The sequence below is a fragment of the Typha angustifolia genome, chromosome 9, assembly GCF_048772165.1.
Source record: "Typha angustifolia cultivar Huaian chromosome 9, ASM4877216v1, whole genome shotgun sequence".
Taxonomy (NCBI): Eukaryota; Viridiplantae; Streptophyta; class Magnoliopsida; order Poales; family Typhaceae; genus Typha; species Typha angustifolia.
In genome coordinates this window covers 1,421,902-1,441,592 of record NC_133247.1, presented here as the reverse complement: position 1 = coordinate 1,441,592, position 19,691 = coordinate 1,421,902, and the positions used below count along the sequence as shown (strand labels likewise).

At 39.7% G+C, this 19,691-nt stretch overlaps 5 protein-coding genes across 5 annotated transcripts; 3 read left to right on the top strand and 2 right to left on the bottom strand.

Moving 5' to 3' along the window:
• Positions 1-880: 880 nt before the first annotated feature.
• On the top strand, positions 881-2,498 carry LOC140767562 (probable pectinesterase 68). Its single transcript, XM_073107523.1, has 4 exons — positions 881-1,156; positions 1,256-1,445; positions 1,653-2,098; positions 2,212-2,498. The coding sequence occupies exons 1-4, from the start codon at positions 906-908 to the stop codon at positions 2,366-2,368; spliced, it is 1,044 nt and encodes a 347-aa protein (XP_072963624.1). The 5' UTR covers positions 881-905; the 3' UTR covers positions 2,369-2,498.
• Positions 2,499-2,628: 130 nt separating this feature from the next.
• LOC140767563 (peroxisome biogenesis protein 19-2-like) lies at positions 2,629-5,814 on the bottom strand. Its single transcript, XM_073107525.1, has 5 exons — positions 5,539-5,814; positions 5,411-5,456; positions 5,046-5,343; positions 3,274-3,590; positions 2,629-2,855 (listed from the first exon to the last, which is right to left on the bottom strand). Exons 1-5 carry the CDS (start codon positions 5,579-5,581, stop codon positions 2,810-2,812), a joined length of 750 nt encoding a protein of 249 aa, XP_072963626.1. The 5' UTR covers positions 5,582-5,814; the 3' UTR covers positions 2,629-2,809.
• A 544-nt stretch (positions 5,815-6,358) lies between these two features.
• LOC140766737 (uncharacterized) lies at positions 6,359-12,040 on the bottom strand. Its single transcript, XM_073106325.1, has 2 exons — positions 11,330-12,040; positions 6,359-8,234 (listed from the first exon to the last, which is right to left on the bottom strand). Exons 1-2 carry the CDS (start codon positions 11,909-11,911, stop codon positions 6,570-6,572), a joined length of 2,247 nt encoding a protein of 748 aa, XP_072962426.1. The 5' UTR covers positions 11,912-12,040; the 3' UTR covers positions 6,359-6,569.
• A 178-nt stretch (positions 12,041-12,218) lies between these two features.
• On the top strand, positions 12,219-15,075 carry LOC140766738 (acyl-acyl carrier protein thioesterase TE3, chloroplastic-like). Its single transcript, XM_073106326.1, has 5 exons — positions 12,219-12,575; positions 13,482-13,582; positions 13,866-13,975; positions 14,549-14,644; positions 14,733-15,075. The coding sequence occupies exons 1-5, from the start codon at positions 12,352-12,354 to the stop codon at positions 14,847-14,849; spliced, it is 648 nt and encodes a 215-aa protein (XP_072962427.1). The 5' UTR covers positions 12,219-12,351; the 3' UTR covers positions 14,850-15,075.
• Positions 15,076-16,260: 1,185 nt separating this feature from the next.
• Positions 16,261-17,584, top strand: LOC140766797 (expansin-B15-like). The gene is made up of 4 exons (XM_073106449.1): positions 16,261-16,423; positions 16,512-16,624; positions 16,707-16,894; positions 17,269-17,584. The coding sequence occupies exons 1-4, from the start codon at positions 16,261-16,263 to the stop codon at positions 17,582-17,584; spliced, it is 780 nt and encodes a 259-aa protein (XP_072962550.1).
• Positions 17,585-19,691: the final 2,107 nt, after the last annotated feature.

Genomic DNA, 19,691 nt, shown 5'->3' with positions numbered 1-19,691 from the left:
AAGCCCCCGTTATAGTTGACCGTTACCAAATGCAAACCTCGTAATCCTATATGTTCCTCATACATACATACATACATGTGAAATCATTCCATCTATGTGCCATCATCACGTGGCCCCAACTAAGTCTCTCACTGCTGCCATTCCCTTCCGACACCTTCCAACGTTCTAAATTTACTTTTAAACTACCCTCCAAAATACGACACCTACTACTACCTCTGCCACACTCCTCCTAAGTACCATACAAAACACTAAACGCCATACTCACATCCATCCTATATATCTTTCTATCTATCTATCTATCTATCTATCTATCTATCAAGAAGGACCATCATATGACCGTTGCATATCTCCCCTTCTCCCAAGTAAATACTTCTTCGATGTGTTCTGTGACTTTCTCTCCTCCCAGGCCCACATGCAGCAAAACTTAAGCTTAACCCTTTTCTTTTCTTTTTTAACGAAACCCAAGTTGGATAAAAAGGATCTAACCTTTAACCTCTCTAGCTTTTCTCTTTAGCTCGCCTTCCAATACTATGCCCAAGTTGGTTATCCACTTATACTAAGGAGGATAGAATTGTTAAATGCTGAAATGAAGTTACCATTCCTGGCGTGGGAGCGTGGGAAAAAAAATATAGAAACTCTGACCATTTGGTCAGTGCTCAGAGGGCTTTTCTGCTACTTTCTCCCATCACTTAACTGCCAGTGCCAGCTCAGATTTGCCACGCTGGAGAAAAGAATAAAAACTGTGACCGTTGGCCCGACCAACATCCCTAATGAATACAAAAAGCCATTGGATTGTATGGCTTCCTCCTGCACGTGAAGACGTACTCCTGTTATATATAAGTGGTTCACCTACATCTCAGTCTTCAACTCTTCATTTCAACGCCAAACAGTAGAGATTAGTAGACATGGGGAGTACTGTAAACATAGTGATCTCCCTCTTCGTCTTTCTACTTCTCTCGCCAACTTCAAGCCCTTGCGAGATGAACTCAACCAACAAATGGCATCACCACAGATGGATCAAGCCAATCGGCCAACGCACGATTGTCGTCGACGCGAGCGGGGCCGGCGATTACTTGTCCGTGCAGGAGGCCGTCGACTCCGTCCCGGAGAACAACACGCAGAGAATTATCGTAAAGATCAAAGCCGGGTTTTATATGTAATAATATATCTTAGCTGATCATGTCATTTTAGATGTAGCACTACGATTAATGTCTAATAATTTAACTTTTGTCTAACTGTTTGGTGGGTGAGATAGAGAGAAGGTGGTGGTGCCGGCGACGAAGCCGTACTTGATGTTCAAAGGCGAAGGCCGAGACGTGACGTGGATCCAGTGGCACGACCGAGCCGGCGACCGGGGGCCGGATGGACAGCAGCTGAGGACTTACAACACGGCCTCTGTAACTGTTTTAGCTAATTATTTCACTGCTAGGAATATTAGCTTCAAGGTATGTAGTAGTTTCATTGGTTGGCTCTTCTACTAGTGCTCAAAGTGCAGGACAGCAGAGAGACCAAATGGGCTTAAGCTAGGATTGTAATCTTTGTCGCCCTACATCCATCCGATCTCTTTTTGAATTTTGATAAGCTTAAAGTTGCAGAGAATAATAACTAATAGGAGTACTACTTGTCAAACACTTTGTGTGAACGATGAACAGAACACAGCTCCGGCACCACTGCCCGGCATGGAAGGATGGCAAGCGGCGGCGCTTCGCATCTCGGGCGACAAGGCGTACTTCTCCGGCTGCGGCTTCTACGGGGCGCAGGACACGCTCTACGACGACGCCGGCCGCCACTACTTCAAGGATTGCTACATTGAGGGATCCATAGACTTCATCTTCGGAAATGGAAGATCCATGTACAAGAATTGCCAGCTCCATTCGATCGCGACCCGGTTCGGGTCCGTGGCGGCGCAGAACAGGAACTCTCCCTGCGAGAGGACCGGATTCGCCTTCGTAAACTGCACGGTGACCGGCACCGGGAAGCTGTACGTCGGCCGAGCAATGGGGCAGTACTCGAGGATCGTCTTCGCGTATACTCACTTCGATGACGTCATCGCTCCCGGAGGGTGGGACGACTGGGACCACACCAGCAACAAGGACAAGTAACTCACCTTCCCATTTGGGTTCTTCCGATAGAGAGAGAGAGAGAGAGAGAGAGGGTTCATAACTCCATAACGGAAAGCTTGGAATAATTCTTATACGTTTATACTTGCAGGACTGCCTTCTTTGGATTGTACAAGTGCTCAGGCCCTGGTGCAGCTGCAGTTCATGGCGTTTCATGGGCTCGGGAGCTTGACTTCGAGACTGCTCGCCCTTTCCTGGTCAAAAGCTTTGTCAACGGAAGGCATTGGCTAAATCCCTCAGATGCCTGACCGTCTACCGTGAAGAACCCAAACAAATTTCTAGACAATAGTATACACATTCATTTGATTCTTATAGTTGTACTTTTCAAGCCATCCAGTAATATATAATTAAGCATGCATTCCTTTTATTAATGAACAGCCCACCACAATTCCTTCTTTAGCTTTGAGTTCTCTGCTTGAGCTTTCATCCATCCTATATGTACCAGTAGCAAATGTGACTCAACTGAGCCATTACAAATCACAGAAGGAAGAAAGGAACAAAGCATTAAGCTAAAAAAGAAAAAAAAATTGATAAAGACTAGCAATTATCTTCAACAAAGTATTAAGCTAATCAATTAGAAAGCACTGTTTTTCATACAAAAAATTGGAACGCAGCGAACATGAAAGTACAAAACTTATTAAAGTCAAGGGAGGGACATGTTTGCCAGTTGTAATAATCAATGTGCCATCTCACATAATACAACAATTTGGTGCAGACTCGAGCATCTCAGGTGATCTGCAGAAACCAAAAGAGATCGCAGATTCAGTGTGTGTGTAGAAAATTAAGCAAAGATATCTCATTTAACTTCTAAGGTTCTTAGAGATCTATTTGCTGCAATAAAATGAGCAAACTACAGTAACTGAGCAAAGACTCTGATTCTCTGAAAACCATAACAATGTAACTTTAACTTTTTCAGTTACAGTAAGTCACAAATTATACTCTGCTGCGACTCTAGTGTGATATTGGTTAGTTGTCATATGTTCTCATACGGATATCACAATTTTAGAAGAAGAATGAGTCTTAACTTGATGTATATCACAAGTTTAGAAGAAAACAGAGATTCACACAGATCATAAAGAGCAGATAATAGTAGAGAAGTTTTAATAACTCATAGAACTTTCTGTAATCACAAAGAAGAGAACATGGTACTCACAATTGGCCCAGATTGCTTAGATCAAGGTCAGGAGCAAGCTCTTGGACGATGTCATTGGGAGGTTGGCCACATTCCTGCATCTTTTGCATGAGCTCAACAACTTTAGGGAAATTATCAGGTTCTTTATCATAAACTTCATTCAGCTTTAGTATGAGTTGATATTGGTGATAGTAGCGATCGTATTCTTCTTGACTTAATCCATTTTTGTGCTTCTCCAACCACTTTGGATATCTTTCCCCAATTTCCTTCATAGGTTCATACAGAATCTCCTTAGATAAAAGTTGTTGCATCATGGTTTCTACAATAGATTCCATGTCCTACAAAATATGAAAAAGAAAAAGATAGGTAAGTAAAAGGGATAAACAAGCCAATGGAAATAAAATAAAAAACTGCAATATCATAGAATGTGATATGGGATTGACTTTGTGAAAGGAAAAATATCAGAAATCAAGTATAAATTATAAATTTAAAATTTAAATTTTATGTGCTTTTTGTGTGCGATAGACATTCCAAATAGAAGACCATTAACGTAGAAATGGTTAGGATCTAGCAAATATAGTTATATATGTTTATGTTACATAACATTGTTCTAGTGGATCATAAAACATACAACCCTGGTCATACAAAATGCCTTGTCAAATTAACGGCCAACTTTAACAGTCAAATGCCTTTACGAAGCATATGAAAGCTTCTTTTCTTACTCTATCATTCCAAATAAATCACTTTCATTGGTCAAAGGCGAATCATGCATATCAGTTTAGATGTCGGACCTTAAGTGCTAGACCAATTGTTACTTGCATCACTAAACTGTAAACAGTTGTTCACATTCATCTAACCATATCATGCACTGGCACCACCAAACCTCAAAAACTGACTGCATTTTATATATGATATAGATGTTCTAAATAACCGACGTACCATCACAAATATGCAAGGTGTAAGCGATGCGATCAATGGTACTGTGGACTTTAGCTACTATTAAAACTTGCCTTTTCATTATAGTTGTAACAGAAAATCAACATTACAATGTTGTTGTCACACAACCTCATATCAGGGAAGACAAGGGGCAGGAACTTCTCTACAATATAACTCCATTTCATAACTTAGTAAGCAGGATAATGTTTGTTAATATCACATTGCGATACATGTTTGTATTAACCCCTTTATCTTCCTTCTACAAAGTTGCCATAACTTTCTTCCATATGAATTTGGGTACTTCACTTTTCCCAACCACATCAACATCTAAAATGTAAGTCACACAATCAAGGGCATCCTCCATGTCTTCAGATGAACTACCTATTGCTGTTGAGAGGCCAAGAATTTGCTGGAACAAACTACCTCATGTAATTCAATCTCAATTCCAATAAATCCTCCAGGTACAACAGCATAAACACACTCGTTGACTATATATGATTATCTAATTAATCAGAAGGGAACCGTTTACATTTTATAACTCGTCTTTCTCTAATCATTATCATTGCTAAATTCTGAAATTTACCTTTGTGCGCGAAGCTAAAAATTGCAAACCATATTACGGTAGGATCCAACAACCTAAGATTGATGTTCTCAGTTTCATCTAAATCAAGATATGCATCCAATTTGACTAGATACAAACAGATTCCTAAATAAATACAAATGAAAGAACCCGATTCAATACCATAACAATGCTCCAAAACTTACTTGCTTTCCTAATTCAAACGAAGCCCCAAAAGCCAACCATATTAAATCCAATGGCGTACCCCTAAACCAGATTACGCGAGAATAGAATTAACCTGAGAACCTGCGAGCTCCTCAAATTGCTTGACGAACTCCTCGACCATGACTTCGCTATCTATGCCTTCTCCCCGAGGCGGCACCGTGGCCGTCACCGACTCCAGCCCTCGCACCGCCTCATGAGTCTGCTGCGTGAGCTTTTCCAGGGCCTCAGAGGCGTAGTTACCCTTCGGGGGAGCCGTCTGCTTCCCCTTCTTCTTCGCCCTCAAGTCGGGCAACCCCATCCCCAATCCCTGCACCGACGAAGACTGCCGCGATATCCCCTTCCCTTCCTTCCGATCTCCCGCATCGCCGCTCCTATCAAATCCATAAGGGATCGATCAAATTAAGCAAAACATATTGGGGATAACAACAAAAAGAAGACCTTGGGTTCGAAACGAGATCGAGCTTGGTGAAGTCCTCCAAAGCGCCTATAGAGAATAGTAATAAAGAAAAGCATAAGAAGGGAGAATAGATAGAGCGAAAAAGGGAGACAAAGAGATAGATGAGTACTGTCGAGGAGTTGGTCGAGATCGTGGGAAGAGGGATCGGCCATGGATCTCTCGGGGGCGGAATAAGGAGGACGACTTATCCGGATAAACCACGAATAGGAGGGCGTCTCCACGGCCTATCCGTTAGATATCGGAGATAATATCGGTATCACCGACTAGCCGTGATAGCGGAGAGTTGTCTTCCCCTGCTTTAACCGCCCTTTCGTGCCGCGGTTTGGTCCGCGTGGTGATTGGGTTTCGATATTCTAGTGGTGGAGTTGGTCGTGGGGGTTTTATCTGACAAGAGATAAATAAACATGTTAGGAGTTGGATAACTTTATGCGAGTGGGCAATATATCAGATTTTTGTCTCTTTACGGTAAATGCAGTGCTCGGATAAATATTTATGGAAATCCGAATAAGAAGAGCTAATTATCGAATCCCAAGTCGACGGACGACAGCCTTGCAATAGAAAAATACTCATCTTTCGCGATTAAGCCTTAGGAGAGGTCTTATTCTAGAATTATTCTCAGATGGAGTTGTGCCTTGGAGGATTCTTTTACACTGATGTGGTAGCAAGTGATTGGCATCATAAGATATTTAAAATACCAACCGTCCTGTTGTTTATCATATCTTTGTGTATATCAAACCATACGAATGCTATTCTACATAAACAATATAGAGTTTGTTAACGAATTTGAGAAACAATCCCTGTAGTTTCCAGCTCCCTAATCCTCAAGAGTAGGAGAATCTTAAAGGATAATTCAAGATCGTGCAACACTTCCAACTCCCAGAATAAAAGTCTCCAGAACTGAGAGCAGTAATTGGTAATGTGATTTGTGATAATGAGAAATTAAAGTGATTAATGAAGAACGCCGCGCACTGCATACCCGATTCGGTGGCTGGACAGTTACATCGTCAAGAAGAGTTTCTTTCACCAAACATACATTTAGAACTAAATAACATTTAACTAATCCAAACCAAAATTTCTCCATAAATATCTAAAAGAAGTGCAAGAAAGAAACCAAAATGGATAATTTGGCTCAACCCTGTCTCACAGGAAAGTCTTATCCACTCCACTGCTAGCTTCTTCGTTATTACTAGTGTTGTCTACTTTGACCTCAAGACCTGGCAAAACAAAATTGTCACTATGTAGCGTTCCATACTCTGGAGGAGGAAGTGTATCTTCAGCAGAGGTAAAATCAGCATCGCCATCCGTTGAAGAAATCTCTGGAGCTGATGCCTTTGTTGATTGAACATGCTCCTCTTCAGGTCTTGGATCATCTTGTCCTGCGGTGTCCGTGGTTACAGCTTCCTCATTACCAGCAGTGGGAAGATCTTCTTTCAGATGTTCTGGACCTTGCTCAGTCTGAAACTCAAGAGCTAAGCCTGAAGATTCCTCGGCATTCACAGTTTGATCACCCTGTTGAAGCACATGATGCTCCAGTTGTACACCACCAGGCACATAAGTCTCGCGCTGGAGCATCTCATGACTTTTCAGGCCATAAAATAAGGGCTCTGGAGCATTCGGTGGATAAGCAGTGGGTTGGTTTGGAGGAATGTAGACAGTGATTGGCCCATAAATACTACCTTGACTTTGAAACCGCTTGATCCGAGAGATATGCTTTTTACCAGATAGATGGCACTCGAATACAGCTAATGTGTCACACATTACATTGCACAGGGTGCACACCCTTGGTTGCTCCCTAGGCCTCAGAGGAGGTCTGCCTCGGCAAGGTTCAAAACTCCTCATCCTCTTTCCACCACGACCATACCTCATCATTTTCCGCTTTTGATCATGGCTCATATCATGCCTACTACAAACATCCATCCTTGATCTCATTGCTTGGTGCTCTGACAAAGCTGTCTCCACTTTTGGTGCATGAGAAATTGGTGCCTTGGTTCCTGCTTCCAACTCCACAGGTTCAGATTGTCCACCAGCAGTCTGGTTTGGCATCTCACTTTTCGTGGTCTTCTCTGCCACAAATGATAGATCTTTCATTCTTTCTAATGCAGCAGATCCTTTGGTCGTCTCACTAATCTGAAAAGAGAAGACCGCAGGTGTCATGCTTCCTGAAGAAGTAAAGGATTTGTTTTCTTCACTATCTTGATTAGACAGAACAACAGGTGGCATCTCATCTAATGCAGCATACATCTTTTTGGTTTCATCCAATTCAGAAAGCTTGTTTCCTCCAGTATTTGAAGGGATTAATTCAGTTTCAACCTTAGTTTGTAACTCAGCCACCAGTTTCTGCTGAGCTTGTATCTCTTGCATTCTCTGCACAGTTCTCTTATGTCGCTTTCCATTCTTGTGCTGTTCCAGAATTTCCAGACTGTTACAGTCAACCCTACAAATATCACACCATGCAATTGGTAGGAGAGGACGGTGTCGTAGCACCGGAGCTGACACGTTAACTGCTGCCGGCACTTGTGATGATGTTTGTCCTGGCTCCTGCTCAGCCTCTGCCATTAACGATTCCTCTGCAACTGACGCTGGAGTGGTACTGGATGCAGCTTTGCCATGGGTAGAATGAAGAAACCGCCTACCACCACCCCTGCCACTTTTCCCTCGTCCTCGCGCTCTACCACGAACTATGGGAGGACCTCCAACATTTTGCCTTTGAGGTTGATGTCCAAAATTTCCCCTACCACCCCCACACCCTCGAAAAGGCCGACCACCCCTTCTGCTGCCACCCTGGAATATGTTTCTACCACCAATCTGTAGAAAGTCTAACACTTACTCAAATTGAAAAAGAACTAATTGCATATCAACAAATTCAACAAAAAAAAAATACAAATTCCACTTGTTTTTGAATAACAGATAACAGCGAGCTATTTTTTATGAAAGATTTTCTATTGAATTAGAGAAGTTTCACGCGTAGAGGTTGTTTAAGATAAAACATGAAATACCATTGATAAAGTGCAAGATATTCAAAACAATTAGAAGATAAGAGCTTCTCTATTTCCACCATCCTATCAATTCTATGTGCATTACAGAAATTCAAAATATCCAACTTATTAATAATTATTGCCAACTAGAAGTGCTATTATTTCTCATTCTTCAATCAAACCCTTCATAAAATTCCAAGAAAAGAAAAAAATGGCTCTAATCCATTAGATGATGTTTATACTTTATACCAGCTATTTCTCATATTTCAAGGCTTACAAGTGCATATGCATACACACCATGCTTTGATGGCCATACATCATACAAATATATAGCTTGTAAATTAACTTACGTGCGAATGTTTCGCACATCATCTCCAGATATCTACTTCAGTAACTCCCATCTCAAATGCTAAAATGCCAAATTCAATATAACACCAGTGAACAACAAGCATGGGTAAAAGACTAGCAACTAAAATATGCTAAAAATGATGGGAAAAGGGCCAAAGTAAATTACCAGAAGTAAAAGCTACTGTCAAAGACTAGTCAAAAACTTTAGAAAAGTGTAAATCTTACATTCTATCAACAAGCAGTAAAACTTCATATTCTCAATTGATCCTGATGAAAAGATTGCCATGTTTGGTCCATTCCTTAACCCAACTGGTATATGTAACTTGAAGTTTTAATTTCATATGTGTACCCATTTTATACACAAGTAACACACTTCACAAAACCCAGAGTTTCTAAGAATATGCTCTGGTATGTCATTCTAAGTCTAAAAAATAGATAAAGAGAGGGTACACTAGGAGACTAAAAGATATTGCTCATAACATGTAAGAGACAATTGGCTTCAAACACAGCACAGGGACAAAATTAAGTGCAGCATACCCAATGTAGTCACTCCTGTAGGTCTTTATTTGTATGGTTCATCTATACTGTATACACTTACATTTAACTCTTAAAAATTGCGTCCACTAATTTAACTACCTATACCAAACTTTTAAAAAAATTAGAAGATGTGCATGTCACTTTCTACATGAACGACTAATAGATTTCCATCCAGAATACACAAAAGATGTCCCATACAAGTAACCAAGAAAAAGATTGTTGAAACTTCAGACCATTCAAAGTCAGTACATAAGAATAAAAGAGATCATGTGGTTCTCTGACAGAATCACTGAAATATTTCCATGAGCAATGTCCAAGAGCTCAGACTTCCCCAAAGGACTCAACTAGATTCGATGAGGCTCCATCAATGAAGTTGAGATCCTATTAAAAGTTTGCAGATACAACAATCATCCACATGTCTCTCCACTGATGCAACCTTTCTGACCAAATCAAGTTTGCTATCCTCAGGTTAAGTCTTGAACCCTGAACATGGCGACACACCCAGGCTTCGCCTCACCAGGCACATCGATATACCAATGTTACCAGTTAGGTTGAATTAACTGGTGAACATCATCTTTGATATAACCCAAGAATTAAAATAAAGAAAAGGAGAACCAACCGATTTGCATCACCAAGCATCTATGTGTACTCCTGGTCACATAATTGAATAAACTGGTGAACATCCTCTTCGACAATATCCAAGACTCAGAGCACTTGTTGCAGCATACCTAGCTCCGGATATAAGAAGCAACCTTCCTCAAAACAATCAGCTGTTAGAGATAAGTTCAAGGAAAATGGAAAAGGAAGGGAAAGGAAATTAGAGAACACACTAACCGAAACGGAGTAGCAGGCTAGCAGATCATGATGATACTTACCATTTGATTTAATGGCTAAAGAGGAACAACAACCACAGGTATACCATATTCTGAAAAAGGCATTAGAATTTTGACTTATAGCTGAAAAGATTATACCCATGTTGAAGCTTAGGGTGTTTAGATGCCTAGTTTGCTATACAATGCGAAGTTAACACATTTTTGTTGGCAGATTACAAGATGAGCTGCATAATGCATAATCGGGAAAGTATAGCCCAGCAAGTTCAAGATATTGCAAATCATTTGGAGGCAGTCGCAATATCTATGAGAGAATGATGCCAAAGATCAAGATGGATACTGAAAATTATTACTTGACAATGAGTACAATGAATAATTTCCATATAAATCTGATAAGCTTGCATAGCATTCTCGGGCATCAAAATACTCCAGATTACCATGTTGTGCAAGGCCAAGGAGAAGATGGATGAATTCAGAAAGGCCTTAGCACAACAGCCAAGAAAATTTGTCATATGGCAATAAGTAAAAAAAAAAAAATCCAGTACCTAGTAGAAGCATGCGTAGATAGATGCTTCTTATACAGACACAACCATGTCTGCGAGATTGGGCCCTTTTGCAAGAATAGATCCATTATTAAGCAAAAAGTAGCCTAACTATGAAGACATTGTCATCAAACCAGATTAAAAAATATTCAATCATCTGCTAATCTTCAAATGAACTCAATGTGCATCAAGCACTAGTAGCACCTCAGTGGACGTGAGTATCAAAATCTTCAAAATAGCATGCCTGATTCATCAAGCAAAATGCCTTCGATTACCGTGCCATATGTCAGGCCGAGAGCTTCTCGATTCATGATTATTGCACATTATCAGACAGATGTAGACCTAAATATAGCAATTAATAGCCAAATAATGGAAATTCACAGGAACAGACTTAGAACATGGATGAATCTCTCAGTCATAAGAAAATATACACCGTAAAAAAAAAAGTATTCTTGTGGAATTTGATCATGCCAGGAGGGTCAAAAACGACCCAAAAGCACAAAGACCAACTTAGCAAGAAAAATATATCTACCTAGCAGCGGTAAAGATTCCACAAGGAACAGAGCCAAAAGCAAACCCTAACCTAATAAAGAATCAAGTCCGGCTCATTCAAAATTCCAATTGACCAAACTAGGGCAAAATATCGGAAAGAAGGAAGCATCACATACCCCCGGGCGCATCGGTGCATGCATCTGATGATGCTGTGGATGATAGAGATGGTACGGCGGGGGAGGCGTCATCCTCCCACCCTTCTCGTGCCACTGCCGCTCCGGGATCCCCGCCATTGCGCGCTCCGCCGCTTCCATCGTCCCGGCGAATTGCGTCAGCTGCGACAGCGCCGCCACCGCCGCCGCTGCTGCTGGGTTCAACCCCAGCGGCACGTCGTACGCAGCCGCGGGCTGATCCTGTGATGCCACGTGTCCCTCAACGTAGATCTGTCCGGAACCTGGGGGGGCGACGGCTGCTGAGGCCGAGGGGGTCGGGGTGGGTTCGGCGCCTGGAGGAGGAGGTTGGTAGGAGGAGGAGGGGCAGGCATGGGGGTAGCTTTGGGGGTAGTATTGGGGATGGTAGGAGGAAGGGTCGTAGTGGTGGTAGTAGTAGGCTTCGTAGGCTTGGGTTTGCGTTTGGGTTTGGGGTTGGGTGGCGTCGTAAGGCTGGGACTGGAAGTCCGGCGGTTGCTGTTCTTGTTGTTGGTATTGTTGGTATTGTTGGCATTGCTGCTGTGGGTCGGTGAGGGCGGAGTAGTTCATGGCGGAGGAGGACGGAAGAGGAAGAGGAGAGGAAGGACCGAAGGAGACACCTCTAGGATTCTCTACGGGAAAATTATATCGTACACCCTTTCTTTTACGTTATTATTTTTTACACCTAATATAGAGCGTAAATGATCATGAATTGAACATAATCATGTGGGCTTCAAAGTTCAAACTTTGCGTCTCGTAAATTTATTGATCTTATTTCGTACGTAAAATGTTTTTGGGCTATTTTTGGGCTTTTATTATGGTTTTTTGGGCCTTTGGTAGCATGATATTATACATCCAACTATTGCCACGTCATCCAATCAGGTGCGTGATTCGCCTGCCTGTCGTGAATACACTCGAACATTTGATGCGAGAATCCGAACCGTTCCTTGCTGGAAGGACGCCAGTGACGAAATCGGCGGCTAATCTCCTACTCTCCGACGATTTCCACAATGCCACTCCGTTGCCTCGTTCCTAACGCCGCCATCGTCTCCTCCCGGTTGATCGTCGACAGCGGGAGGACCTCCCATCTTGCCGCGGCGGCCGTCCAGATCCCACGTCGCCGCGTAGTTCAAGGTTGCGGCGGAGGCATCCTTTCGTGTCCCCGCCGACCGTGGCGTCTTGAGGCCGTAGCCGCAGGAAGAACACAAGAACCCGCTACCAATGCGGATTTGAGGTTATCTCCTTTGCATTTTCCTACCTTTTTTTTTTTAACCTTCTTAGATCGCTCAAGGTTCTCTACCAAGCCTTTACTTTTCCTTTGCTTTGCCCTTTCCCTCGCTTCTCTCACCCTCTTTGGGGTTCTTTCTTTGGGTGTTACTCGAGGGTCCTCTTGCTTGCTGTAGATCTAGTTTCTTATTTTGGTGAGCGTTTCGGATCTTGCATTCATTGAACGTTTGATTTTTAGTATCTAATCTGATGGAATCTCGTGGAGGGGATAAAAATCTCGAACCCTTCGTGTTTTGTTATCGGAACGATTAGCTCTGTCCGAGTAAAAGTTGTGTTTCTTGTAGTTACGATAATTGTTCCCCCATGCTTTAAGACAGAGACTAAAACTCTTTTCTTGCTCTGTTATTGATCTCAATATCCGTGGTTGAATACTTGAATGACTTCTGAAGATTGAATAGAACGATATATAGATAGAATTGAAGATCTATCATGAGATTTATTACTTGATTTTGTGGTAGTTTGGTACTTCTGTCACATTATTGCTCTCCATTTGCACGGTCTCCCTTTCTACTGAAAAATGTGTCATTACTTACTATTTCTAGTCTATAACAATTTGTTTATCTTATAGAAGTCCATAGGTTTTTCAAGAGGGACCTTTGCACAGAATTTTACTTGATTTTTTTGTTTTCACTACAAAAGTTCTACAACTACTTTCTGCCCCTCTCACTTATGAAGATCATTGAAATTTTAATCTTTATGCTACTTCATCTAAGTGGATGATTCAGTTGAACGGTAGATTAGTTTAACTATCATGGTTATATATTCTATTTTTCTTTCATTTACTTGTTAAAATACCAGTATAAAGCTTGAAAGGATTTAGTTAGGTACTTATCATTTCTCCTTTACTTTTCAGAACAGATAAGTTTTTTGAAGTGGAGCTTAAAGTCCGAGACTATGAACTTGACCAGTATGGAGTTGTTAATAATTCAGTCTATGCTAGTTATTGCCAGCATGGTGAGTATTCTCATGAACAGTGTTACTGCATGCAATTACTTAATGAATGGGTCCTGTTGCATTTCATGGCTGAAGTATGTTAGTCTGTTCTGATAAACGTATATCTGCATACCACTTGTAGATGTAAAAACAATTGCAAAGTTTTTTACTGTTTTGATTATTTTTGTTGCCACTCATACATTGCTGTATGTGTGCATCATTTTGCTCTCACAGAGGATCTTACTAGTATTAAGAATGAATATGTAGACAACTAGAGAGGTTAAATATTTTTTATACTGTCCAGGTCGTCACGAGTTACTTGAAAGCGTTGGCATTAGCGCAGACACAGTAGCGCGCAATGGCGAATCTCTAGCTCTTTCAGACTTACACCTGAAATTCTCTGCACCTTTAAGGGTATGTTCCACTTTAACATGTATATGAGGTTGCAAATCAGGAAATTTTGTAACAAGAATCTCATAGTACTTTAATTTTCTACTCACTCATGGAACAAAAAAGCACAGTTTTCCAGCATATTGGTAAAGAACATTATGAGGTGCATCGTTATACCCTAGTGGGACCAAGGAGAGTGACTAGTAGGTTTTTGTTGCCTAAGGACGTGATGTATGTGATGGCAGGGTTCCCCTCCTTGTATATGGTGTCATGGTGGAAGAGATATATTCCAATGGTTGTAGGTTCAAGACATGAAAACATTCTCATTTATATTGAGGGTACTGTTTCATAAAACTTTAGTGCCCAAGACTGCATTGGCAGGAGCCTTGCACCTAGGATAACCTATTTTAGCATGCCCATGGGATGTCTTGTTAAATTGGTTTTGCTATTCTACTGCATATGAGCGCAATTATTTATTGTAAGATGAGATTTGTTAGTGTGATTCTTTGAGCACACCATGACTACCTCCAAGTCGGTTTATTTTGGTAATCATACTAACTATAGAATTTCTTACATAAATTTCTCTTGCATTGCTAGAGTCGTGATAAATTTGTTGTGAAAGTGAGGCTTGTTCGCATTTCGGGGGCACGCATATTTATCGAACACTTTATCCATAGGCTGCCAGATAAACAGGTGTGCGGTGACCTATTTATTCTCTTTTGCTCCTCTGCTAATTCATCTTATCAATCTCCATCACATCTTCCTCTTCTTGGTATTTCAGCTTATTTTGGAGGCGACAGGCACTGTTGTTTGCCTTAACAAAAGTTACCGGCCTACTCGCATACCTTCAGAGTTTTTAACAAAATTATTGCAATACTTCTCGTCTGAGGATCCTTGATATTATTTGTAATGTTGACTGCTAAGGAAGCTTGTAGTTTTTGTGTTTGTTGCTGGTATACTTGTTCATAGTATACTTTGTATCGGATTTTGGTTTAGAATGCTGACCTCTGGCCTTCTTGGGGAAGAGGTTGGGTGTTTTGTTTCAATGAAACAGGCATAGTTCTGCCTTCCTTTTTATTAAAAAAAAAAGGAAGCTTGTGAAAGGAAATAATGTCAATTGGACAATTTGCTCTGTGCTGCTTTCTCTTTCCTCTTCCTCTGTTTTGCTCGTCACTTTGCTTCCTAATTGAGGAATTTATTCGGTATCTTCTGGTGTTACCTAGGTATATCTAAGACCATAAGGATGACAGATATATGAGAAATGCAAGTAATATCCTCATTGAATTGAGTCTTCACTATTTTTCAAGTTAAATACATAGGATTTACAGATGGATGTATATCGCCTCTAAAATAATCAACTGCCATAGGAAAAAGGGATAATATTCTCATTTCATTGAGTTGAAATCCTAAATATATTTCTCTAGCTGAATCATATATAACCCTCAAGTCTACCAAGCCCTTCATAAGGAGTACTACTACATATCTAAGATACTTTAGGAGACTATACGCAAATAAAATTTTGGTTTCTTTTCAGTTGTGATGAACAAAAAATACTCAAGAGAAATTGAGGAGTAAATGATCAGATAGACATACCTTGTAATTTGTAAGTGGGTACCAGACTAGATTTGAAATAGTAAATCCTGACACCAAATTCTCTTATTTGTGAATACTTATACCCAAAAAAAAAAGGCACAGGAACTTGAGTGGTTAGCTCACGTCCTTTTGATGCTTTCTTGTTCTCTTCTACCACTTTTACGTGACAAAGAAACCACACAAAGAGAAATATCTCCATTAATTTCTGGTAATCTAAAGTCTCTGACCCAAGTTATGTACATATACTTCTTTAACTGGGTATATAAGATATGACTTGAAACTGACTTGCCATATCCAACTAGGCTTGAAAGTAACACCACATAACATTAGAAAGTGATCATAAAAAATAAAACTGCAACTAAACCTTAGCATAGGGCTCACATTATATACAAAAGTTGGTATTAAATAACTACTGAACTTGTGAGTTGTGATTGCTTCACATCCTATGCAAGGGTTAATGCTAAAACTATCTTTGGGCAAAAATAAAACTTAGAAGGAATGGATATTTCTATATCATTCTTGTGTTCTAATAGGATAGCAAATTATTTGTCCATTACTTAATTCTCTTTCCAAAATTATTATAAGAAAAGAAAACTTCATGGAATTAAAATACAATCTTTTATCAGAGTATGAAACTTTTAATGAGATACTATTAAGAACTTTCAGTTTAAATAGTCCTGGCTCATCCCTGCAATTAATTAAACTGTATCAAAACCATGGACTACTTCTCAACCACAGTGGCATTCTTAGCCATCCTCTCCTCCATTAATCTCTGCACCTCATCAAACACCAATCACTCAAACCTATCCACCTCTTCCTCGACTTGGCTTCCAGCCGGTGCCACGTGGTATGGAAGCCCTAATGGAGCTGGAAGCGATGGTAATATCCCTATTAGTCTTCAGATTAACATAACAAATGAAACTGTACACATATTCTAATACGTAAATTAATTAGTTAACTTTGTTAGGCGGTGCATGTGGGTATGGAGATGCAGTGGAGAAGCCTCCCTTCTCCTCCTTCGTCTCAGCCGGAGGTCCTTCTCTCTTCAATTCAGGCAAGGGATGTGGTGCATGCTATCAGGTAGTACATGCATGATCGCATCACATGCACGTATAAATAGTTAACAGAGTTATGATACTGTACGTATGGTCATGGTGATCAGGTGAAGTGCACGGAAAATGAAGCATGCTCTGGCAAGCCCGTGACCGTCGTGATCACTGATGAGTGCTCTGGATGTGTCGCCGAGAATGTGCACTTCGACATGAGCGGGATGGCGTTCGGAGCCATGGCGAAATCCGGCGAAGCTGATGAGCTTCGCAACCTAGGGTACCTCGCCGTCCAACACATGCGGTAAGGAGGTAGAAGAAAAGGGATAATTACAATTAGAACTCTAAAATTTCCCAATTGACGCATAGACCCTTTCAGGAGACGTTGGCCTCCGAAATAATGCTAAAATTTTCTATTTAAAAAATGTCACGTGGAATCAATTTTAAGCTCTTTCGTAATAAAATTAACCCAATTATCAGAGACAAAAAAAAAATAAAGTAAAATTAACATAATTATTTGACATTTTTTTAAGAGTCTTCCATAGTTTAAAATGTCAATATGTATTAAAATAAATGACTCTAAGACTACATCACCTCTACTTGTAGTAGACCAAATGTATATAACTAAGAGTGTCAGAGTATATATCTCTGAACTTTATACCGACCATTTTTGTCTAGGGTTGCATGCAACTACCCAGGATTCGACGTGGCCTTCCGCGTCGACGCCGGCTCGAACCCTAATTACTTCGCCGTCCTCATCGAGTACGAGGGAGGAGACGGCGATCTCGCGGCGGTGGAGCTCATGCAAGGAGTAAGCAATTCCTGGTTCGCCATGCAGCAATCTTGGGGTGCAGTTTGGAAGTTGAATTCCGGACCGCAGCTGCAACCACCCTTCTCTCTACGGCTAACATCACTCACATCCCACCGGACTTTTCTTGCAAATAATGTTATTCCAGTAGGGTGGCAGCCCGGGCAAACCTATTGGTCTAGTTAATTCGCATTAATAATTGTGCTTATTCCCTCCTGTTCTTCCTGTACTCTTGAATAAATAAAAGGGAAATTATATTTTAATCTTATAGAATTCTATTTATGGTACTTTATATCCAAACTAAAATTATTATATTTTTCGCCATAGACCATAGTTACCTTCAGTGTTAGATAACTTTCAAACCTAACTAATACGTAAAATTTAAGCAATAATTTAAATTATAAAGAAGGATATCCTTATTATTATTTGCATAAGTGTTCGGTCATAGATATCTATTTTGTTCATTTATTAAAATTAGTAACATTCTATTTATTGTTATCAAAAGAGTAATCTAAAAGATATCCATAGCAAAACTATAAACTTTAATATATATGGGCACAGTTTTCATCTATGCATCTTCAATTTTTTTTTTTAATATCCACATAAAACCTTCTGAATTAATATATATATATATATTCACGTAAATTTTTTAATTTGAGAATCTATGTAGTGAGAAAAATTAATTAAGAAGATCTACGTGGAAAACGGTGATAATTAAGTTTGAAAAAGAAAAGTTATTTCAATATATGAACAGTACTATCGTCATCGTGAGCAGTAATGCAAATAGGACATTGAAAATTTATTCCAGCGGCCATTCGTTCCCATATAGTAGAGGTGTTACGTGTACCAACCTGCTCCTCGTAACAGTGAACGACATTTGGCTATCTATTGTTGGAAGGATTTTGAACACTGGAGCTCCCTCCCTTCGCTGTAAGCCTGTAATTAATTTCCACCAGTTAGTCCTACAGTTGCTCACCAATTCTAACGCCTAAAGTTCTTTAATGTAGCCGTTAGTTTTCTACTCCAAAAACTATTCTTTTCGGTATTTTTATAAATTACACCCTATGTTTTATCTACTTTATAATTCGCACCTCAGTATTTTTGAGAATTTATAACTTGACTTCTAATTTTTTTTCCTATAATCCTCGTCTGACACTATGATGATGCTATTTCAACTAACTAGTGTCAACCAGATTACTTTTCTCTCATTTTCTATTTCCCTCTGTCATTTTCTTTGCCTACCTCATCACTGACCATCCTCGTCCTTTCCTCCTCTTCTTTTTCTTTATCTTCTTTTTGGGAAAGAAAAGAGGATGAAGAAGATATAGGTAATTTATATATTTATAAATTATTTTATATATTATAATAAAATATTTATTTTTTAGTACTATTTAAGTTAATACAAGATGTTAAATAAGAATTATAGAAAAATAGGTTCAGTTACAAAATTTTTAAATACAAAGTATGAATTATAAAATAGATAAAATATAAGGTGTGATATTGAAAAAATTACTTTCTTTTATAAGGATGGACTAAAGCTTTATTATTATTATTATTATTATTATTATTATTATTATTATTTTATTATTCATGAGTTCGAACTAGACAAAGGGCCAACCCTCCCTAAATACAGAGACACTTTAGATCCTATCGAGTTTTTAGCTATCTAGTTTAGGTTCCAAGCCGTTGTATTGTCAAGTTGTTCTTCCAAGCTAACCGGACTGTCAAACTATTAACCGAATCGAGTTAAACCCCCAAATCATCAACCACCAAATAATTTCTCCATAATATTATTTAGAGTTGAAGTTAAACTTATGACCTCATTGATCATAAACAAGATGCCTAATAACTCTACTAAAGTTAGTTGGTGATGGACTAAACCTTTAGAGTAGTGCTCAACCTTTAGAGTAGTTGGTGATGGACTAAACCACCAAATAATTTCTCCATAATATTATTTAGAATTGAAGTTAAACTTATGACATCATTGATCATAAACAAGATGCCTAATAACTCTACTAAAGTTAGTTGGTGATGGACTAAACCTTTATAGTAGTGCTCAAACTTATCACTCTTGAAATCTTTCAAACAAATTTTCCTACAAGTTGAGATCACCAAATGGTCCAATAATCTTCTCAACCGCCAACTTTGATTGGGGCCTTTCAATTCATAGCAGTAGAGATTGACTTTGTACTACGCGTGCAGTGGAGGTGGATAAAGAAAACCATTGAGTAGCTGTGAGTATGCAGCCCACTTGAAATCATTAGTAAATTTAATTAATCTCTTAGTTAAGCCA